At 29.6% G+C, this 22,110-nt stretch overlaps 1 protein-coding gene and 1 long non-coding RNA gene across 2 annotated transcripts; both read right to left on the bottom strand.

The window, feature by feature from the left end:
• Positions 1 to 3,125: 3,125 nt before the first annotated feature.
• On the bottom strand, positions 3,126 to 4,543 carry LOC146886471 (uncharacterized). The gene is made up of 5 exons (XR_014994991.1): positions 4,467 to 4,543; positions 4,280 to 4,333; positions 3,642 to 4,132; positions 3,444 to 3,534; positions 3,126 to 3,332 (listed from the first exon to the last, which is right to left on the bottom strand). It is a non-coding gene; the product is annotated as an uncharacterized LOC146886471 (long non-coding RNA).
• A 16,231-nt stretch (positions 4,544 to 20,774) lies between these two features.
• On the bottom strand, positions 20,775 to 21,310 carry LOC114185724 (uncharacterized). Its single transcript, XM_028073599.2, has one exon. It carries the CDS (start codon positions 21,097 to 21,099, stop codon positions 20,953 to 20,955), a length of 147 nt encoding a protein of 48 aa, XP_027929400.1. The 5' UTR covers positions 21,100 to 21,310; the 3' UTR covers positions 20,775 to 20,952.
• Between the last annotated feature and the right edge of the window lie 800 nt (positions 21,311 to 22,110).

The raw sequence follows: 22,110 nt of genomic DNA, 5'->3' as shown, positions 1-22,110 counted from the left end.
AACAAAGAATAAATAAATTAAAGATAAATTAAAGTTAACTCTTTCGTACCTAAATCATGTGCAAATGATCCTAAGAAAATTTCTCTGGTCAATTAAATGTCAGAAAAATTTCTTCGGTCAATTTTTATCCCGCAAAAGAAAAAACATTTTACATCCCTATCTATCTTTTAACTGTAATTATTAGTTAGAACGTCAGGAAAATACGATAATTTTGGAAAACATATGACTTTGTCACTTTTTTTAGTAAAAAATTTCTATTACGTAATTCAAATACACTTTATTGTGTTATAATTAGACCTTCATATTGTGATAAGTTTTTTTTTTTATTTTTTGTTTTTCTCTATCATGACTTTATTGTATTTTGCCATGATTTTGTTATTGTTTATTTTTTACTTTAACAAATATTCCATGTGATAATAAATGAAATATAATTTCATAATGATATTTTATTTGAGACTATAATTTTATATAATCTACTATTAAATTTAAATAAAAAATATTGTAGCAAAAACTAAATATTAAATTTAAAATTTATTTATGAATTTATAAATATTAAAATAAAAATTTAAATAGAATCAAATATGTTATCCTAATTTAACTATCAGCATTATCTATATAACTTTTGCTAAATTGGCTTCTTGACACGTCTCCTAATATATGTAAGACTATTTACGATTAATGATATATACGAATAGTTTAAACATATTAGTTTATTACTAATAACAATATTAATAATACTAATAATAATATTAATAAGGCTAATTCTAATTTCAATATTGATAATAATAACAACAATAATCACAATTGTATTAATAATAATAATAATAATAATAATAAAATACAAATAATGATTATAGTAATAATAATAATGTAAATCATGTTGGAACTCCATTGAAGTTGCGGGGAAAAACCTATGATACAACAATCCACCATATTTCAAGTCCTTCAATTATTCACCCAAGTTTATATTTTGGAAACAAAAGAATAGAGTGGGAAAACTTTCCTTAATCCTGACAAAATCTTTCACATATAGATACTTTATTTCATTCTACACCTCTTGAAAAAAAAAACATAGTTGGAACACTTTATTGTATTCGAATTTTTTTTTTATTTTTTATCTTAATTTATATTAAAATATGAATGTAATATTCTTATATTTAAATAAATAATTATGAGTAATTTTTATATAAAAACATGTAGTTATATTTTTTTTTACATATTAGAGTCAGTAATATTTTATAACATATTGTTTATACATTTGACATATGATATTTTGTAACATTGTTTAAACAGTTATAGTCTTTTTGTTAACTTGGACTCCAAGTTTTATATCCCATGCTTCAATGTTTTGTAAACTCTTCTATTCTTTATTTAAACTCGATATGACATCGACATGGTATAGGATCTAGTATAGAAGCATTACACCTGAGTTATGGATCACATTCAGCAATGTCATAAATATATGTTTCACATCAAATGAGATGTAAAAAAACATAATAGAATAAAAAAAACAAAAAAATTCAAGAGGTGTGTGGTACATCATCTGCTTGCTTTCTTATCTTCTCCACAAGCTATGGTGGTGTAATTTGTTTTTGCTTGATATTTAAATGTTCATGTACCGTAGTAAGAAAGTATAAGCACCACATTCTAATGTAGTATGGGAACAGTAATTGTTCATAAACTATTTGAACTCTGAACCTGTGCACAGAGTGCAACAACCCTTACAAAGGTAAAATTTGGATTGAGTGTGTAACCTATGTCTGTCATAAAAATAAAAGAATCATTACTGAAACTTACTTTTAATTCATTATTGAGTTTTTTTTATAATATAAAAAAAAATTCATAGATTCCTTTTTTATATAATAGATTACATTACGTATAATAATAATAATAATAAGATTAAAAAGTAATAGTTGGCTATGAATTTATTTGTTTTAAATTAAAAATCTGACACAATAATTGCTTAGTTGATGAGTGATGTGCAGCAAAAATTTTATTAATTCCCCACTCTTTCACTTTTTAGAGTTTATTAACTATTTACAGTTAAATAGTTTTCTTTTTCTTCTATTTATTTTACTATCTAAATAAAAAATGTCAAATAAATATAAATTTGATTTGACTTGACTTAATGAAATAAGAAAAAAATAATTTATATTTGATTTGACTTGACTTAATAAAATAAGAAAAAAATAATTATCAATCCATATTTTACATTTTAGAGTTAAGTAACATTTGATCACCAACCATTCACTGGGACATTATATTAGGAGCTAAACAAATGAGAAGAGATGTTCTTTAAATTTGATACTAAAAGAGAGAAGTGATTAAGAAAATCAAATTAGAGTCTTGATGGAAGCCGAGTTCAGTGTATCTAAAATTATATAAAAGGTGTTTTACATAGAAGTTGACTTAAAGAAAAATATGGAGGATGCATTCAAGGATCCATGTTTTAAATTTTGAAGACAATGTTATTATGAGCTTCTGAGGAACTCCCAAGGTCCTTATCATATTTCAATCTTGCATCAACATATTTCATTCATTAGTCAATTAAGAGGAAAACATTAAAAATAATAACTCTTGAAATTCATTATTACCTCAAAAAGCCAACAAATGTCTTTAGACACATATACAAAGCAACCCAAATACCAATGAAACCACCCATAGAGAAAAATATAAGCGCAGAAAAATAATGCTTAGAATTGTCACCGAAATCTAAGAGTTACCACAATTAAGCAAAGCTCTTAGTACTCATTCTATAAGGTTGAATGATATTTATCACAATACCAACACTAAAATATGGAAGAAAAACCCACCATGGAAAAGGATAAATATGCAAAATTAGAAGCTCCAAAGTTCACACCATCAAATACAAATGCTAAAGACTTAAGGATTGAGCGACTACCACAAACCGATAAAAGAACGAACAGGAAAGTGAATCTTTGTAGGTGCTGGAAAGATGGCCAAATTAATATCTGGAACATCATAATATTAGTTTTACATAACGTGCCCTCTCAAAAGATTATGATGTTTAATCATTTAAGCAAGATAAACGCGGACAACTTCATCTTCTATTATGTATGACATTTTAGAGAAAGGAAAAATGAAGTATTCACTTGTAAATTAAATAACAAAAATAGTAGTAGTAGATTAATTAAAATAGAGGTGCATGCTGAATATATAATTTCAAAAAGAGTAAAAGAAGAGAGAGCTTGTAGTTACTCTGATTCTATCACCTTTCCCGCATATGGAAGCAGCCCCAAACTCTATCTTTCTAGCTTTGAATTCATGAATACTTTATGTATACAACCGCATATTCTGTCATTACTCCATATCTGCAAAATCAAAGTTTTTAATGGAAGAACAATTATTCAATGACATCGATAGTACAACAACAACAACCTTGCGATGTTTTATATTAATCAAAGATAAAAAAAATACATTACCATTCAGACTTGTTATTAGTACTAATATAATGCTGAAGAAACTTGAGTATGTCTGGTGTGCACATTTTGGAGTTCCACGTGTGGTTATCACCTATTACTTGTTGATACCAGTTACCATAATCAATTATCAGCACCACACACAAAAAAGAAGAAGCTAAAACCCCATAAAGTAAACTCATAATATGTTATACTAATAACCTGAAGAGAAAACTGCTTCAGTGTAGGGAAGTCAGCTTTGAAACTTGTGGCAGAAACATGTGGCATATAAAAACAAAATTGTACAATTAATTTATAGTAGTATGAGAAAGCAATGTGCTTGACTAACCAAGCAAACATGAAAGGAGAACTCCAACCCCATAAAGAGATCGGAAATTCTGTAAACTCACATGACAGGCACATGTATAAAGGAAATTCTCATTTTCTTTTTCATATAAAAAGACGTAGTAGATAAAAGGTTGAAGTGTGTATGTTTAATTGAGTGTGGATGTAGTGGAACCAAATAATATGATAACAATCATCGTTCCACATCATATTTTGGATGGAATGTTTGACATCCTAAAAAACTAAAATCACTTACATGATCCAAGAAAACAAACTATGCATTGAGCTTACAACTCTAATCCATGCCACAAGCCTTATTGCTTCATCCACCACACACTCAGATGACACCAAATATATAATATTGAAACCTATAATAAAAACCAACATACAAATTGATAAGGAGAAAACATAACTACTGAGTGATTGATGAATTACAGACACCGAAAACATAACTATAACACAATAAATCATCATTATTCCTAATCAAAATTCCATATGATTTATAAAGCATATACCTTTGACAAGTTGTATGGATTGAGATGTAGTGGGGAAGAACCCCTTTGTCTTTGCTGCCACAAAATTAAATGGGCCTCAAACATATTATCATTTGTCACATGACACAATAAACATCGAAAGAGATTGGCTCAGAGAACATAATATTAAAATAAAACTAAAAAAATGGGAAAATAATAAAAGTTAAACCTTTTTCGTCTTTTTGCATGAGAACTTTGTCTTCATCTTCGAAAACCTTCCATTTTCTCTTCAAGAAATAATCAAGGCTACCAAAATAATCAAGAAAACATAATGTTGTAATTGGAACACATTAATATATAGGATTCAAGATCAAGAAAACATAATGTTGTAATTAACTACCCTAGGATTCAAGATCATTAATGTATAGTTGACTATTCCTTTGTCATAATTAAGTTTCATTATCCACTCTAATAAAATTTCGTTTTTCATGTGCAAAAGTGTCCCATTGGAGACTCATAGTAGCTCTATAATGAATCAAAGAATTAAGTTGTTATATATTACTTAAAAATCCTAAGGTTATTGTGAATTACTACTAAGTATATAAGGCTCACAATGAATCAAAGAATTAAGTTGGTAAAGAAATTTTTCTCCTAGAAAACCAACACTGTAAGCACACACAACTCATAGAGAAAAACAAGGTTGAACTAAGACGTCAGAGTAGTATTAATTGGAGACCATAATAGAAATAGAAAATCATTGGTAAATCAATCAACCTTGTGTAGACGAAAACATGAATCAAGACATTCGCTTCACGATTGAATTTCAAATACCTAAATGAATTTTTAATATTAAAAGATGATAAAGTAAACCTAATTGGAAACCGTGGTGGAGTCATACGACAACCAAAGAAAACGTGACATGAATAATGAAGTAAAGGATTTGTTACCATGCCTTTACTCTGGAGTGGAGGGTGTAGTAGAAGAGGAAAGTGATGGAAAAAGGGAAGTAGAAGAGGTGGAAGAAAAGTCGCATTCTGCCTGTGATCCGCCATGACCCCGAACCATTACACTTATAGTACGTCAAAGCATTTGCAATAAACAAAATTACGACAAACCGTTAAAATCAAAAGATAAAGTTTCAAACAATGTCAAAATTAATGAGCTACTACACACACTAGTTGAATTAAAATAAAATCATGTCAAAATAAAATATCAAAATGGAGTATGAAGTACACTAAACCAAATGTAGTAAAAAAAAAAGTCCAAATTTCTCAAAATTTTCCCAATTTTAAACAAATAGTCCCTTTCTTCTACAAATTTAAAACAAAATAATGACACAATAGGAAACATACATTCAACCCTTTAATTACGTAAACCCATCAGCCTTAATCAATTCAAATTTAGCACCCAAAATACCCATTTCACTAAATGTATTATAAAACCTAAAACACTTACCATTAAACTTCAAACGAACACCAATGTAACCATAAACAACAGCTGCAGAAAACATTAGCACATACAGAAAAATGAAACAAAATCACAAACCCTAAAAAATCACATTTGGGAAAAGTTATAGCTAGTATTCGACCTTTCTCAACAATAAGTAGGCTTTTATTGTGATTCATCAACAAAAGCAATAAACCTTGTTGGATCCATAAACTTCAAAAATGGAAAAAAAATAATGGTATGCACCAACTTGATAGTTGATGATCTTATTGGCATCGATTAAGGCATGATAGTAGTTTTGAAGGGAATCAAACCATGATAAAACTCTACACCATCAAAGAAGAAGTACCCAAATTTAGCATAAAACAAAAAAACACAAAACATCTGACAAAATCATACAACATAAGAATAAAAATTATTGATGAAGGCTCAAGAGAAAAAAAACACAAATGAAGGATTATGCTCCTAGGGTTTTAGAAAGACAAAGAAATGAGAAAAGAGCATTCACTTGGGAAAGCTTTTCTGGATTTCAAATACAAAACCATATTGAAAGATAGCCCATGAAGGTTCTGAAATACACTAAGTTCGCGCCGGGTGATTATGATGAAAAGACCAATTTGCCAATAAAGATGCCGATCTCAAAAAAAAAGCAAGGATAAATTGGGAAACACAACAATAATGAAATGACCAAAAACCCACAGTTTAGGACAACCGTCACAATTTTAAATATGGGTGTTTAGAGAATATCCCTAGTAATTAGTTTTTTTAATTTTTAAGTAGAAGATTAACGGATAGAAAAGTATGGAGGAGAAATTTTTTCAAGAATAGAAAAAAATAAATACCAAAGTTAATACAAAATACCATGGTTCTTTTTGTTTTATTTTTTAATAATTTAAAACAATAATATGTCATATTATCAACAAAAATATTTAATATATTTTTCATAATTTAAAAATTCGACATAAAGTTTTGAAATTTTAGAAATATTTTTTAATAGGAATGAAATGGTTAGGATTAATGATTATCAACATTTAATTTAAATTTATGGGTACTATGTTATAAAATATAATTATGAGTTGTAATAATATTTAATTACTATTTTAAAATTATGTTAATATAAAACATTAAATATTATATTTCATAAAAATATTATTTTTATTTTTTCTTTGTTTTTATATTTTTAAAATGTTTATTATTGTTGTTATATTTAAATAAAAAATTATTTGAATAATATAGTTAAGTATAAATATAATATTTAAATGAAGAATACGATAATGTTGGAAAAAGTAAATAATCAATTATAAGTTTTTGGTAGTTAAATTAATTAATATAAATAGTAACAATAATAAAATTAATTTATATATGACATTGACACAATTGACGATGTATAAGTAAAATAATATTATTATATCATTAAAATTTATACCTAAATTTTATAACTACATATTAAATTAAAATAAAATATATATGTTTATGTTACTGTTAAAATATATAATTATTATTATAATTATATATAATATATATAATCACATATATTTATTGAAGATAATAACAACTCTAGATTTTGGTAATATGGAACAAATAAATTTTTTGATAATGTACTATACTAATAATAATATTATTAGTTATATTTATTCGGGTATTAATAAATAATACTATAGTTATGATTTTTTTTTCTTAAGAAAACTAATATAATTATTATTAATAATTGATTTTCGTAATTATATTTAAGTGTTATAATTATGTATAATTATAAATATAATATTTATAAAATTTATAATTTGAAAATTTTAAATAATTAATTACAGTTATTTTTTATAATAAATTTATTGAAAGTAAATTATGGAAATGATTCTTAAGCGAAATATAACTCTCTTTTACTTGTCCTTTGTACACCTCAAGAATATATAAGAATATATATGCATCAAGTATAAGACAAACAAAAATATGATCTTATTCCCTTTTTATTCGTTTTATTCATTCATTATATATAAAGAATGATAAAATATATTTTCGGTCATTTAATTTTTAGTAAAAATTGAAATTATTTTATTTTTATAACTTTTATCTAATTTAGTCTCCTATCTTTCGATATGTATGGATATAGTATTTTTAACCAAATTTTGTTAATTTTATTTACTTTTCAGATGTCTTTCTGTTGGGTATTGGACTACCTTCCTATGTGGAGAAAATGCCCAAAATTTGAGAAGCCCATGTCTCACTTAAACCTAGTGGAGAGGAGGCTATAAAATAAAGAGAGAGGCAGAACAATAGAGTCAGAATACACTGAAAGCCCTAACACATAGAGGGAGAGGTAAAGGGAAAATTCTGTTCACGTTTTTCATAGAGCTGTCGCAGTAAATTCGGCGCTGCGGATTCGTTCACCGTTGGATCGGGCTGAAATTTTTACATCAGGTTCGGAACTCATTGCTCTTCATTCTGACCGGTCGGATCTTTGATACGAGGTCTGAGTTGGGAGATATTAATTTCGCACTACAGTAGTGATTTGTAGAGTTTTTTCTCTCTTGTTCTTCTCTATTTGAAAGCTTTGTTGCTTTGTTATTTGGTTGGGTGTTGACACTAATTTGTGCTATTGATTGAGACTCTTTTGTACTCTTGTTGATCATAGTGGAGCTATTTCTTTGGTCTGGACGACTCGTGGTTTTTACCCTTGATTTGAGGGGTTTTCCACGTTAAAAATCTTGGTGCCTTTATTTGTGCTTTTGGTGATTTATTATTGCTGCTCTTTGATTATTGCTCCTCATAGATTCTTGCAAGTTAGGGGAAATTATATCCGCTGCATTCTTTGGTATATTGTTTGTTATTGTTTTCCCCATCAGAGTGGCATCAGAGCTCTTGGTTGGACTATATTTACTTGTTTGAATGATGGAGGCAAATGCAAAGATGGTTGCTTTGAATGGTACAAATTATCATTTGTGGAAGGGCAAGATGAAAGATTTGTTATTTGTCAAGAAATTGCATCTTCCGGTCTTTACTACACAGAAGAAGAATGGGACTTTGAGCACCAACAGGTATGTGGTTTTATTCGACAATATGTTGAAGATAATGTTTATAATCATATTGCTAATGAGACACATGCCAGAGCTTTGTGGGAGAAGATTGAGTCTTTGTATGCTTCTAAGTCGGGCAATAATAAATTGTATTTGTTAAATTGCTTGATGAATTTGAGGTACAGGGAGAATTCTTCTATTTCTGATCACTTAAATGAGTTTCAAGGGCTCCTAGATCAATTGTCAGGAATGGGCATAAAGTTTGATGACGAAGTTATGGGATTATGGTTGCTTAATACTCTACCAGAGTCTTGGGAGGTATTTCGGGTTTCAATTACGAACTCTGCCTCGAATGGTGTTGTTTCTTTTCAGATGGCAAAAAGCGGTGCTCTTAATGAAGAGATGAGAAGGAAGGCACATGGTTCTTCATCTCAGTCTGAGATGCTTGTTACAAAAGCTAGGGGGAGAAGTCAGAAAAAGGAACATAAAGGTGGTAGAGAGAAGAGTAGGAGCAAGTCCAAGTCAAGATACAAGAATTTAGAGTGTCATTTTTGTCATAAAACTGGGCACATTCAGAAATACTGTTTTAAGTGGAAAAAGGAGAACAAAGACAAGAAGGGCAAACAGAGAGAGAATGACCATGATGATGATGATCGTGTCACTACTGCTACAGATGGTGATCTTGTTCTTCTTCGTGACTTTGAGTCCGTTAATCTTGTATCTGATGAGAGCATGTGGATTATTGATAGTGGTGCTACACTGCATGTTACACCTAGGAAGGAGTTCTTCACATCTTACACTTCTGATGATTTTGGAGTGTTGAAGATGGGTAATGATGGTGAGTCTAAAGTGATTGGTGTTGGTGATATTTGCCTGCAAACCAACATGGGAGTGCAGTTGTTGCTTAAAGGAGTCAAACATGCTCCAGATGTTCATTTTAATTTAATCTCTATGCAGTTGCTTGATGATTGTGGTTATGACAATCACTTTGGTTCTAGTAAATGGAAGCTCACTAAAGGTAACTTGGTTATGGCCAGAGGGGAGAAACAATCTAAATTGTACTGGACTAAAGCTTTGGTTGCTAAAGACAGTGTGAATGCTATGTATATGGAGGCATCTTTGTGGCACCGGAGGCTTAGTCATATAAGTGAGAAAGGGCTTAACTGCTTAGCTAAAAAGGATGTGCTTATGGGATTGAGAAATGCAGAATTGGAGAAATGTTCTCATTGCATGGCTGGTAAACAAACCAGAGTATCTTTTAAGAAGCATCCACCCTCAAGGAAGTCAGAATTGCTTGAATTGGTGCATTCTGACGTTTGTGGCCCATTAAAGGTAAAGTCATTTAGTGGTGCACTTTACTTTGTTACTTTTATTGATGATTGTTCCAAGAAGCTATGGGTCTATGCTCTTCAGCGGAAAGGTCAAGTACTTGAAAAGTTCAAGGAATTTCATGCTATGGTTGAGAGGCAATCAGGCAAGAAGCTGAAATGCATCCGTAGTGATAATGGTGGTGAGTATCGTGGACCTTTTGATGTTTATTGCAAGCAGCATGGTATTAGACACGAGAAGACTCCTCCTAAAACTCCTCAGTTGAATGGTCTAGCGGAGAGGATGAACAGAACCTTGGTTGAAAGGGTTACATGTATGCTTTCGGAAGCAAAGTTGCCTAAGCACTTTTGGGGAGAGGCATTGCTTGCAGCTGTGCATGTTATTAATCTCAGTCCCGCAGTTGCTTTGAATATTGAGGTGCCAGACAAAATTTGGTTTGGTAAGAATGTTAACTATGATCATTTGCGTGTCTTTGGTTGTAGGGCATTTGTTCATGTTCCTAAGGATGAAAGATCCAAGTTAGATAAAAAGACAAGGCAATGTATCTTTATTGGCTATGGTGAGGATGAATTTGGCTACAGGTTTTATGATCCTGTTGAGAAGAAGCTTGTTAGAAGTCGTGATGTACAATTCATGGAAGACCAGACCATTGAAGACATTGATAAGGTGGAGAAGACCACACCCGAGAAAGATAGTAATCTCACTGATGGTAATTCGATGAGGTTGCCCGCTCACAATTTGGAGAATGTTGAAACGGAAGCTCAAGACAATGAGCAACATGGTGATGTTGATGATCAACAGTTTGGAAGTGGAGTAGAGGTTCCAATTGATGATGCTCAAGAGGAACATGATGATGATGACGATCTTGGTGATATACCTGAATCACCTCAAGTCCAACTCAGGAGGTCTAATAGACAGAAACAACCTTCTACAAGGTATTCCTGTGATGAGTACATAACCTTGACTGACGGTGGAGAACCTGAGTGTTTTGAAGAGGCTTTGGATAGTGAAGAGAAGAAACAGTGGCTGGATGCAATGCAAGATGAGATGAAATCTTTGCATGATAATCACACTTACGACTTGGTGAAATTGCCTAAGGGCAAAAGGGCATTGGAAACTAGGTGGATTTTCAGGGTGAAACAAGATTCAAATTCTACGCTTCCAAGGTACAAGGCCAGATTAGTGGTGAAAGGTTTCAGACAGAAAAAGGGTGTTGATTTCAATGAGATTTTCTCACCTGTGGTGAAAATGTCATCCATCAGAACTGTGCTAAGTTTAGCTGCTACTCTTGATTTGGAGGTTGAGCAGATGGATGTGAAGACAGCTTTCCTTCATGGTAATTTGGAGGAAGAGATATACATGAAGCAACCTGATGGTTTTCTTGTTAAAGGCAAGGAAGATTATGTGTGTAGACTAAGGAAGAGTCTATACGGTTTGAAGCAGGCTCCAAGGCAGTGATATAAGAAGTTTGAGTCTTTTATGTGTGAGCAGGGTTACAAGAAGACTACTTCTGATCATTGTGTCTTTGTTAAAAGTTTTTCTAATGATGACTTTATTATCCTGCTATTATATGTTGATGACATGCTTATTGTTGGGAAAGATATTTCCAGAATTGACAGGTTAAAGAAGACACTTGGCGAGTCTTTTGCCATGAAAGACTTGGGAGCTGCTAAAAGGATTCTTGGCATACATATCTCACGTGATAGGAGAGAAAAGAAGATTTATCTATCACAAGAGCAATACATTAGGAAGGTGTTGCAGAGATTCCAGATGGAAAATGCTAAAGCTGTGAGTACTCCTCTTGCTACTCATTTTAAACTGAGTGTTAAACAGAGTCCTTCAAATGAAGTTGAGAAGATCAATATGAGTAGAGTTCCTTATGCATCTGCGGTGGGCAGTTTGATGTATGCGATGGTGTGTACAAGACCAGATATTGCACATGTTGTTGGTACAGTTAGTCGATTTTTGTCAAACCCAGGTAGAGAGCATTGGAATGCTGTGAAATGGATTTTGAGGTATCTTCATGGTACAGTTGATATGAAGCTTTGTTTTGGAGGTGATAAACCTACTTTGATGGGTTACTCAGACTCAGATATGGTTGAGGATATTGATTCCAGAAAGTCCACTTCGGGCTATTTGATAAAGTTTGCAGGAGGAGCTGTGGCTTGGCAATCAAGACTACAGAGGTGTGTAGCGTTGTCTACTACAGAGGCAGAGTTCATTGCTATTACTGAAGCATGCAAGGAGTTGTTATGGTTGAAGAAATTCTTGCAGGAGCTTGGTTTTAGGCAAGATAACTATTCATTGTTCGTTGATAGCCAAAGTGTTATCCATCTTGGTAAGAATCCAACTTTTCATTCTAGATCCAAACATATTGATGTGAGGTATCATTGGATACGTGATGCTTTGGATGCTAAGTTGTTGGAGTTGGAAAAAGTTCATATAGATGATAATGGTGCTGATATGATGACTAAAGCATTACCAAGAGGAAATTTTGAAGTTTGTTGTGAGATCGCCGGTTTGACGGTTATCTCCACATAGTTGTGAGGGGGAGATTTGTTGGGTATTGGGCTCCCTTCCTATGTGGAGAAAAGGCCCAAAATTTGAGAAGCCCATGTCTCACTTAAACCTAGTGGAGAGGAGGCTATAAAATAAAGAGAGAGGCAGAACAATAGAGTCAGAATACACTGAAAGCCCTAACACATAGAGGGAGAGGTAAAGGGAAAATTCTGTTCACGTTTTTCATAGAGCTGTCGCAGTAAATTCGGCGCTGCGGATTCGTTCACCGTTGGATCGGGCTGAAATTTTTACAGCAGGTTTGGAACTCATTGCTCTTCATTCTGACCGGTCGGATGTTTGATACGAGTTGGGAGATATTAATTTCGCACTGCAGCAGTGATTTGTAGAGGTTTTTCTCTCTTGTTCTTCTCTATTTGAAAGCTTTGTTGCTTTGTTATTTGGTTGGGTGTTGACACTAATTTGTGCTATTGATTGAGACTCTTTTGTACTCTTGTTGATCATAGTGGAGCTATTTCTTTGGTCTGGACGACTCGTGGTTTTTACCCTTGATTTGAGGGGTTTTCCACGTTAAAAATCTTGGTGCCTTTATTTGTGCTTTTGGTGATTTATTATTGCTGCTCTTTGATTATTGCTCCTCATAGATTCTTGCAAGTTAGGGGAAATTATATCCGTTGCATTCTCTGGTATATTGTTTGTTATTGTTTTCCCCATCAGACTTTCATGATAACATTTGAGTTATTTACATCGTTTGACATATTTTCGCATCAATATTAGCTGAAAAATACGTTTAAAATGTCAGGTAAACTTCAAAAGTTGGTTAAAATGACTAAATTCACGCATTTTGAAATATATACATTTCTAAAGATAGAGGACTAAATTGATTCAAAGTCGTGAGAAAGGACTAATTTCAATTTTCACTAAAAATCAAGAGATCAGAAATATATTTAATCCCTAATAAAAAATTAACTGAAATTCAAAACTGAAGAGGACTACATTTCTCCAGATAGATGGTTTTAAACCAATTTACACTCCAATTATAATAACCCAAATGCAAAAACTCATAGTTACATAGGTAATAAAATAGTAGGTTGAGAGTACCTTTTTTTTTTCTTAAATGAATCGAATTACACGTATAAAAAACTGATAATGAATAATTATTTTTACATGATTTCATTCATAATTATTATAGTATAATTTCTTTTAATGAATTAGGCGGAGTGATTTTTTTCCTTACTTGGATCAAATTCCATTCAACCCGAGTTGTATGACAAATTATGTAATTTTAATGAAATTATTTTTATTTTTTACTAATATATATAATCAAAGGAGGAATGTTTGTTGTTCACACATATACATCACTTGTAATAAATAACTGATTAATAAAAATCATAATAATTAATAACTTGATAAAAATCAAAGTATGAACAACAATTCAAATCAGTCCAATCCAACAATTTCAACTACACTTGATAATTTCACGATACATACCAAGTTTTCTTCCTCTTAAATTTCTTATTTTCTCTATACAAAAGGAAAATATCACAACTACTAAAATTATTAAAATTATTTCTTGAACTCACACTTATCATAAGGAATTTGCATGTTTCCTCAACACTCTATCACTATAATTATGCCATCATTTTTATCTTTCAACAACAACACATTAAATTTACAACCTTTCCTTCCATCAGGAATTGCTATATACATTCTTTCTATGTTCAATTCTAGCCTTAAGTCCCCACCTTTTCAATACCATTACAATTATGTCTTAACATGTTCTCAAAATCCTCCACATAAATTCTACTCAACAATTTCTTATAGGCTAACAATTCAAATGTTTCATCATCATATAATACATAAAAAACTAGAACTTCGTACCAAGAACAACATAGAGCATACAAACTAATTATTTTCTCTCACATGTTTAATGACCTCCTATAATGGCTCTAATACATCCCACATTGTCACAACTCAAAAGGATCTTCTATCTACACTAAAAAACATTCATTTGATGATTGGATCATACCATTCAACTTATAGGACCATATAAATTTAGTTTGGAATATTACTTAAATAAATAAATAATTCAAGAAAAGAATTTAAAAAGTCAAGATATTATTATTTCCAAATGCGGGAAAATTTTAAAATATTTAAATACGCGCCAAAATTATAAGAGGGTAATAATAATGACTTTAAAATTTCCAAAATCCATAATCATAAATGAAAACATCATAAATATAAAGTGAAAAACTCTTAGTTCTAATCCCCAAACCAGCCCTCACATCGTCGCCTGAGCATCCTCAGCATCACCTGTATCCACATATGCTCCTGTGTAACGAATCACACGATCATCGCCATACACAAACAGAAAGGGTGAGCTGAGAAAATAAAAATAACATATATCCATATGTATATTAACATCAGATAAATCATACACCCATCTAATTCAACTTACTTAGTTCTTGGCCAAGACCTTAACCCGAAGGCTTTTTAGGCTTCAAATCACACAAATGGTTAGCCTTGGACTCGGGAATATGATGCTCACACGAACCTGCCCGCTCGTGGTCCCACCTCTACGAACCTCCCCGCTCGTAGTCCTGCTCTACGAACCTCTCCGCTCGTAGTCCTGCTCTACGGACCTACCCACCCGTAGTCCAACACATATGATCCACCAGCCATGTACCTCCCCGCACGCAGAAACTCTCAAGCGTGAGCACGGAACATATCAACCTACCTCACCCGTATCCCCACGTGAGAGTAACTGGATATGAACCTCCCCGCTCATATCATCACATGTTAACCACCATCCATGAATCTACCCGCTCATGGCACAGCATCTCCCGATCCAAGTATAGTATAATTGAGTTAAAACATCACACAAACAAGCTATGAACAACACTGCTACCGCCTGACGCGGCCCAAGCACTGTCAGGCGAAATATGCCCAGACTGCCTAGCGGGTCACTCCGTGCCACCAAGCGCCTCGTCATTTCCAACCCTACCATTTCACAGACATCGTCTGGCGAGGCACACCCTGCCGCCAGGCGCCACACGTTGCAGTGCACATCCCAAGTAAATAATTTAAGCACCCAATCAATCATATTCATTGCATCCATAAAAGAATATCCAAAGAGTGGTCCAATGCATCCAACCACATCTTTGATATTCTTGGTTTTAACCAGAAAAAAAAAGTGATGGAAAATAAGTTAAATTCAACTTAACACGCGTGTCTATTTTTGTTTTTTCTTTCTTCGGTTTGTGCACAGTAATTTGTAAATGGGTTCTACACCGACATCATGTTATATATTATATTAATTACTTATATATATTTATATACCTTTTATTTTTAATAATCTCTACCAGTACAACTATAGTTAACCAAAATGATTAAAAATATTTTTGTTATATCCACCATCATTCAATTGAATTTGGTATAATTATTAATATATCAATGTGTGTTATACTAATTTACTATATTTGCTTTTCTCTGAATATATTACTCACAATACAGCAACCAATAAATAGAATAATTTAAGACTTTCAAATCATAACAATGAAACACACCAAATATCAAAATCTGAATATTAAAGATGGTGAGTTGGCATATGAGAAGGAAACATAGGATTCCTTTAACTTTTATTAAAGAGAATATATATATATATATATATATATATATATATATATATATATATCATATTAAAGAAATTAGTTTGTCATAAAGTCAAGAACAAATACTAAACTGTCTCTATTTTTTTCTGCTGTTTTGGCTCATTTTCTTGGACGATGAATCAGCATCTTGTCTTTTTATTTATGAAGGTAAAATGGAGTAATTCCATGAACTTGAAACGCCTACAACTGGATCCATAAAAATAATAATTTATACTTTTTAACAAGACAAAGACGTATTACATTTGTTAACTACATTTTATGCTATTTTTTTATTATATATTGCTAATGAAGTGTTATATTATATATTTTTTTTACTATTTTGTTATAAGACTTTTAAAAGAAATAATGAATCATTATATTATTAATCTAAATAGGTCAATTGGTAATTTTCTTACATTAAGAACTATTCATGAAATAAAAACATAACAAGATACAAAATTTAACTTTCAATAATCTTATAAATTCAACATTTTAAACATATGATAACAAATAATAATTACGAACAATAGATTATAGTTTATATTTGCTTATATAAGTTAGTTTGCTATACTTTAAAATACATTTCAAAGATCTAAAGTGTGTCTCTTTTCACTAAATAATTTTAATAAAAATTTAGGCATGACGTTTATTTCAAAAAGTCTGACATAATTTTATCACATTTGTTTTTGAATTTGAAGATGAATTTGAGGGGTGAATTTGAGGAAAAAAGGAAGTGGAAGTAGGATTGTTTTGATTAAAAAAATAGGTTTGAAATGAATAGATTTGAGATAAAAATTTATGAAAGTTGGTGAATGATGTGATGAGTTTGATATATTAATAAATGTTTTAATGGATGAAATTGTAAAAAAAAGTATAAACTAAAGTTAAAATAAAATTTAAATTAAAAAATAAAAATAATATCTCAAAATAAAAATATACTAAAACAACAAAATATTATTATGTAAATGAGTGAAATTAAATAATATTTTTTTATTTCTTTTCAATGAATTAAATTTTTAATAGATTGTTAGTTAATTTTAGGTTAAATTATCCTTTTGGTCTCTCTATTTGTCATGAAATTTCATTTTGGTCCTTACGTTTTTCGTTGTCTTAATTTGGTCCTCATTTTCTTAAAAATGACTCAATTTGGTCCTCACCGTTAACTTTGACCAGACAGTGTTAAAGTCAATGCCATGTGCCAATTTCTGGTTTTTTTGAATTTTTTTTTAATATTTTTTGAATTTTTTGAATTTTTTTGAATTGTTTTATTTTTTTTGAGACGTGTCATTTCACCGTTGTACCACGTGTCAAAGTAACTCAATTTGGTCCCTATATTTGTTTTTAATTTCAATTTAGTCCCAATTTTTGTAAAAATGAAGCAATATTGTCCCTCCTTATATTGAGACTCAATTTAATCTTTGTATACAACTTATGATGATATTCTTAATAAAATTGACATTTTTATTAAATATTTATAGAAATATTTTTAAATAATTTTTTTTAGTTTTATTATTAAACAAAGTTAAACCCCAAACTTAATTTCAAAAATTAACAATTGTGTCATCATATATAAAGACATCAAGTGTATCATATTATACAAACTTGGTAAAGATTAAAAATCAAATAACTTGTCACACATAAATTTAGGAACTAAATTTCAAGTTCAAAACAAAATCAAAGTCTAATATTTTGTGTAGAATTTAAAGTTAATTTAAAATATTTATAGAAATATTTAATAAAAACGTTAATTTTAGTAAGAATATCACCATAAAATTTATAAAAAAGTAAATTTAGTGTCAATTTGAGGAAGGACAATATTGCTTCATTTTTACAAAAATTGGGACTAAATTGAAACTAAAAACAAATATAAGGACCAAATTGAGTTACTCTGACACGTGGCAAGACTGTGAAGTGACACGTGTCAAAAATAAAAAACTAAAAAAAAATTCAAAAAAACCATAAATTGACACGTGGCGTTGACTTTAACATCGTCTGGTCAAAGTTAACGGTAAGGACCAAATTGAGTCATTTTTAAGAAAATGATGACTAAATTGAGACAACGAAAAACGTGCGAACCAAAATGAAATTTAATGAGAAATAGAGGGACCAAAAGGGTAATTTAACCTTAATTTTATATAAAAAACAAAGTTAATATAAAATTAGGTTAAGTATGTTTTTAATCCTGAACTTACTCAAAATTGAAATTCGTTCCTGTCCGAAACTTTGATACATTTTAGTCCTTAAACTTTATAAATGAATAAATATAAGTCATTTTAGTCACTTATTTTTTCTTTGTGTTGAAGACCAAACGTAGAAAAAAGTGAGCTGAAACCACCAACTGAACAAAAGAGTCGTCAGGATCCAATAAAGAGAGATGAAGAAATGGTCTTGTATGATTAGTCCAGTCCGATAAGAATATTTTAATAGGATAATAATATTTTGACTCACTTTTAATCTATCACTTCAATCATCCTTTAATTATCACATCACACCACACTCAAAAAAGTCAAAATAGATAATTAAATGGTGATTGGAGTGATGGATTAAAAGTAGGTCAAGAGAAGTGAGTTAAAATATCATAATCTTTCTTAATATTATAGTTATGTTTTATTGTAACATTTATCGATAATTGTTTTCGTGTTTATGAATATTTTCCTTGCTATGCATTTTTAAATATTAGTTAAGCAATAACTATGTTCATTATATTAAATTTCATATTATACATTACATTTTCTTTTATAACCATTATTTCAAACTAATTTAAACGTAATTATTGAATTTAATTAAGATATATCTTCCATTAATTAATTATTCCAATTAAAGGTAATTATTTTTTAATTAATTAATTACTTTTTTTATTTTCTCTCTTAAAAGAAGATTAAAAATATCAAACTTGAAATTCGGTTCTCTAATAATCTAATTATAACTAATTTTTCTGATTTTAGAAACCAAATTCTAACCTAAATAAATTTGTGATATTTGATAAATATAAATCAAAATGTACTCTTGGATAATTTGGACAGTGCTATGAAGAATTCCAATTAGGGAGCATAAAAGAAAGAAGATATATTTGTTCTCAAGTAAAAACAAAAATTAATATACAATTAAGTTATTATATACAAAATAGTTATTGAATATAGTTACCCTAAAAAAAGTGTATCAACGTAGGTATAATATGTGATAAATACTGAATTATTTTAAAGAGATATTTATTTATCTACTTGTTAATGAGACGAGTATGAATATCCTGAAATCAGTAAAATATATGATATATAAATATATATTCTTAGTGAGCATTTGTAAATAATAAATATATGTATTTATTTATCTGCTTGTTTGTGAGATGAGTATGAATATTATGATATTTTACTTGTGAGTATATGTTATTCGACAATAATTGTAAGTGATTTTTTTTAAAAAAAAATTCAAATAATTGAAATAAATTTTTTAGTGAAAAAGTATTAATTATGAAATAATAGTTTAAAATTTCACTTCATATATTTTTATTTTTTATTTAAATTTATAAAGTTGAACTTATTTTGAAAAAATTAACTTTTTAAAATTTATATTTTAGCATAACTCAAAAAGACTAATTTATTTGTTTAACATTTTATTGAGTAATTTTATTTGAATCGTACTTGAAAAATATTTTTTTATCTAAGTTTATATTTTAAAGGTTTATTTTATTTAAAATAAAAAATAAAGTAAAAAAATAATAAGGAGTATAAAAAAAATCATTGATATTTATTATGGATACTTAACGAATAACGAAATGGGTAACAAGACACGTTTCTTTAGATAAATTAGAACTTGTATTCAATTCGATCTGTCCTATTGTCATCCTTAATTATCATGTAAATGCAAATGTGAAATAAATCTCAAATTTATAAAATAAATTTAAGATAAGAAATACATGCTTTATAAAATTAATAATGACTCATTTGAAAGTATTTATCAAATTGACGCAATACTGGTGAAATTCGAGTCAAACTCACGAAAATTTGATATTATCATTAAGTTAAAAATCTTAAGAAAATAAATTTAGAAATGTTTTTCTTTATACCTTTAGATTCACTTAAATTTCTATCAAATTAATATAACATATAATTTTTAGATTAAGTTAAATACACTGCCATATCTTAAACTAATTTTAGTTATTATCAATATTAACAAACAATCTACTATGTGCATCAAATCAATTGAGTTTCATATTCTACAAAAGAAAATATAAACTCAAACATCGACAAAGTCACAGGATGAATGAACAACGTGAACTTAAAATATTTTCACTGATGTAACAAAAAAAAAAATGTATTCCACAGTAAAATATGAGTCCAAAGGTGGATTCATTGATTTAAAAGTCACCAAATTTGACCCAAAGTATAAGATGAAGAGCCTCAAATAAACTTTCTTCTACAGATAACTTATAAAAGACTAGAAGGTATGTTTTGCAAGAGAGTTCTATTATATATAAATGCAAATCACACTCTATAAATTAATTTCATAAAAATAAATTAAATTTCAAACATAACTTCTATGCCAATGAATTGTGTAAAAGATAGAAGAAGGAAAGAAGAAGCAAGATTTGAAATAGCAACTTTATTTTGCAAAGGCATTGTACATTTTGAAAGTAACAATGGTAACTAAAGGAAGAAGAAGCAAATACTAAGTAGACACAATTTGTTGAGAAAAAGAAGAAGAATGCAAAATTTAGTATAATAATGAAGAAAGAAAGCTTGAAATGGAGTAACATAGTTACATGTCAGTCTTTCTTTTCTTCAACCTTTGGTTCTTCCTTCTTTGTTTCTTTGGCCTCCTTCTTGGGTTCTTCCTTGGGCTTGGGCTTCCCCTGTTTTGGCTTCATAAAGCAGAAGCAGGAGCAGCAGGGACACTGAAACAAGAACTTCATTTTAGATCTGAGAATGGTGGAGAGAAGAAGAAGGGTATTTGCAGCTTCTCTCTTTGTTCAATAATTTTGTGGTATTTAATTCCCTTAATTTACTCTCTTTTGCCTTTTCTTTAGCCAGCAGGGTCCATTGGATTCCACTTGTGTCACTTTCAATGAATCAATGAATCAATGAATGTAGTGCCAGCTTTTGAGTGAGTGTGTATGAGCTATGAGCATGGAATAGGCTACCACCATCTTCACAAAATGGGGTTCTTTGTGGGTCATCTTGTCCATGCTAACTAAATACCTGTGAACCAATTTGAGTTATACTTTAATATTTTTTAAAAATTAAATTGATTTGTAAAACATGTTTTAAAATGTATATATTTAGTTTAATTACTCTTTTAGTCTTTGTTTTTGTCAAGACGTAACAAATTGCTCCTTCAAGTATTTTTTTTTTCTTAATTTACTCTTGATTTTTTTTAAAGTGATTCAATTTGATTCTTGCTGTTAGTCTTTTACACACGATATTAAAGTGAGTGTCACCTATCAATTTGTGATTATTTTTATTTTTATTTTATTTTAATTTTTGTCACATGGAAAAAATTTTAATTTGGTTCTATATTTGTTTTCAGTTTCACTTTAATCTCATTTTTTTAAAGATTGAACAATATTGTCCTTCTTTAAATTAAGACTCAATTTATTTTTTTGTATAAATCTTGTGTTCATATACTTATTAAAATTAACATTTTTATTAAATATTTTTGAAAATATTTTAAAATGAACTATAAAATATATACAAAATACATGTTTGATATCATGTTAGTTAGGATCTGAATATGGTTATTAAATCTAATATGAAACAGAACACAAATCATGTAACAAAAAAAATACATGAAAAAATTAAAATTAATAAGTTGAATAGTATAATTTCAAGATTTAAGTATTAACTCTATCAATTCACCAATGTGAGCTGTCTTAAATATTTCGTATAAATTTTAAAGTTTATTTAAAAATATTTTTATAAATATT

This window comes from Vigna unguiculata, chromosome 5, assembly GCF_037176805.1.
Source record: "Vigna unguiculata cultivar grain cowpea cultivar isolate G323 ecotype 2 chromosome 5, ASM3717680v1, whole genome shotgun sequence".
Classification (NCBI taxonomy): domain Eukaryota; kingdom Viridiplantae; phylum Streptophyta; class Magnoliopsida; order Fabales; family Fabaceae; genus Vigna; species Vigna unguiculata.
This window is presented reverse-complemented; position numbering and strand designations above follow the sequence as displayed.

Bases quoted from the DNA above. Each gene is read 5' to 3' on its own strand.
- LOC114185724 (XM_028073599.2), bottom strand. From the start codon at position 21,099: ATGAAGTTCTTGTTTCAGTGTCCCTGCTGCTCCTGCTTCTGCTTTATG.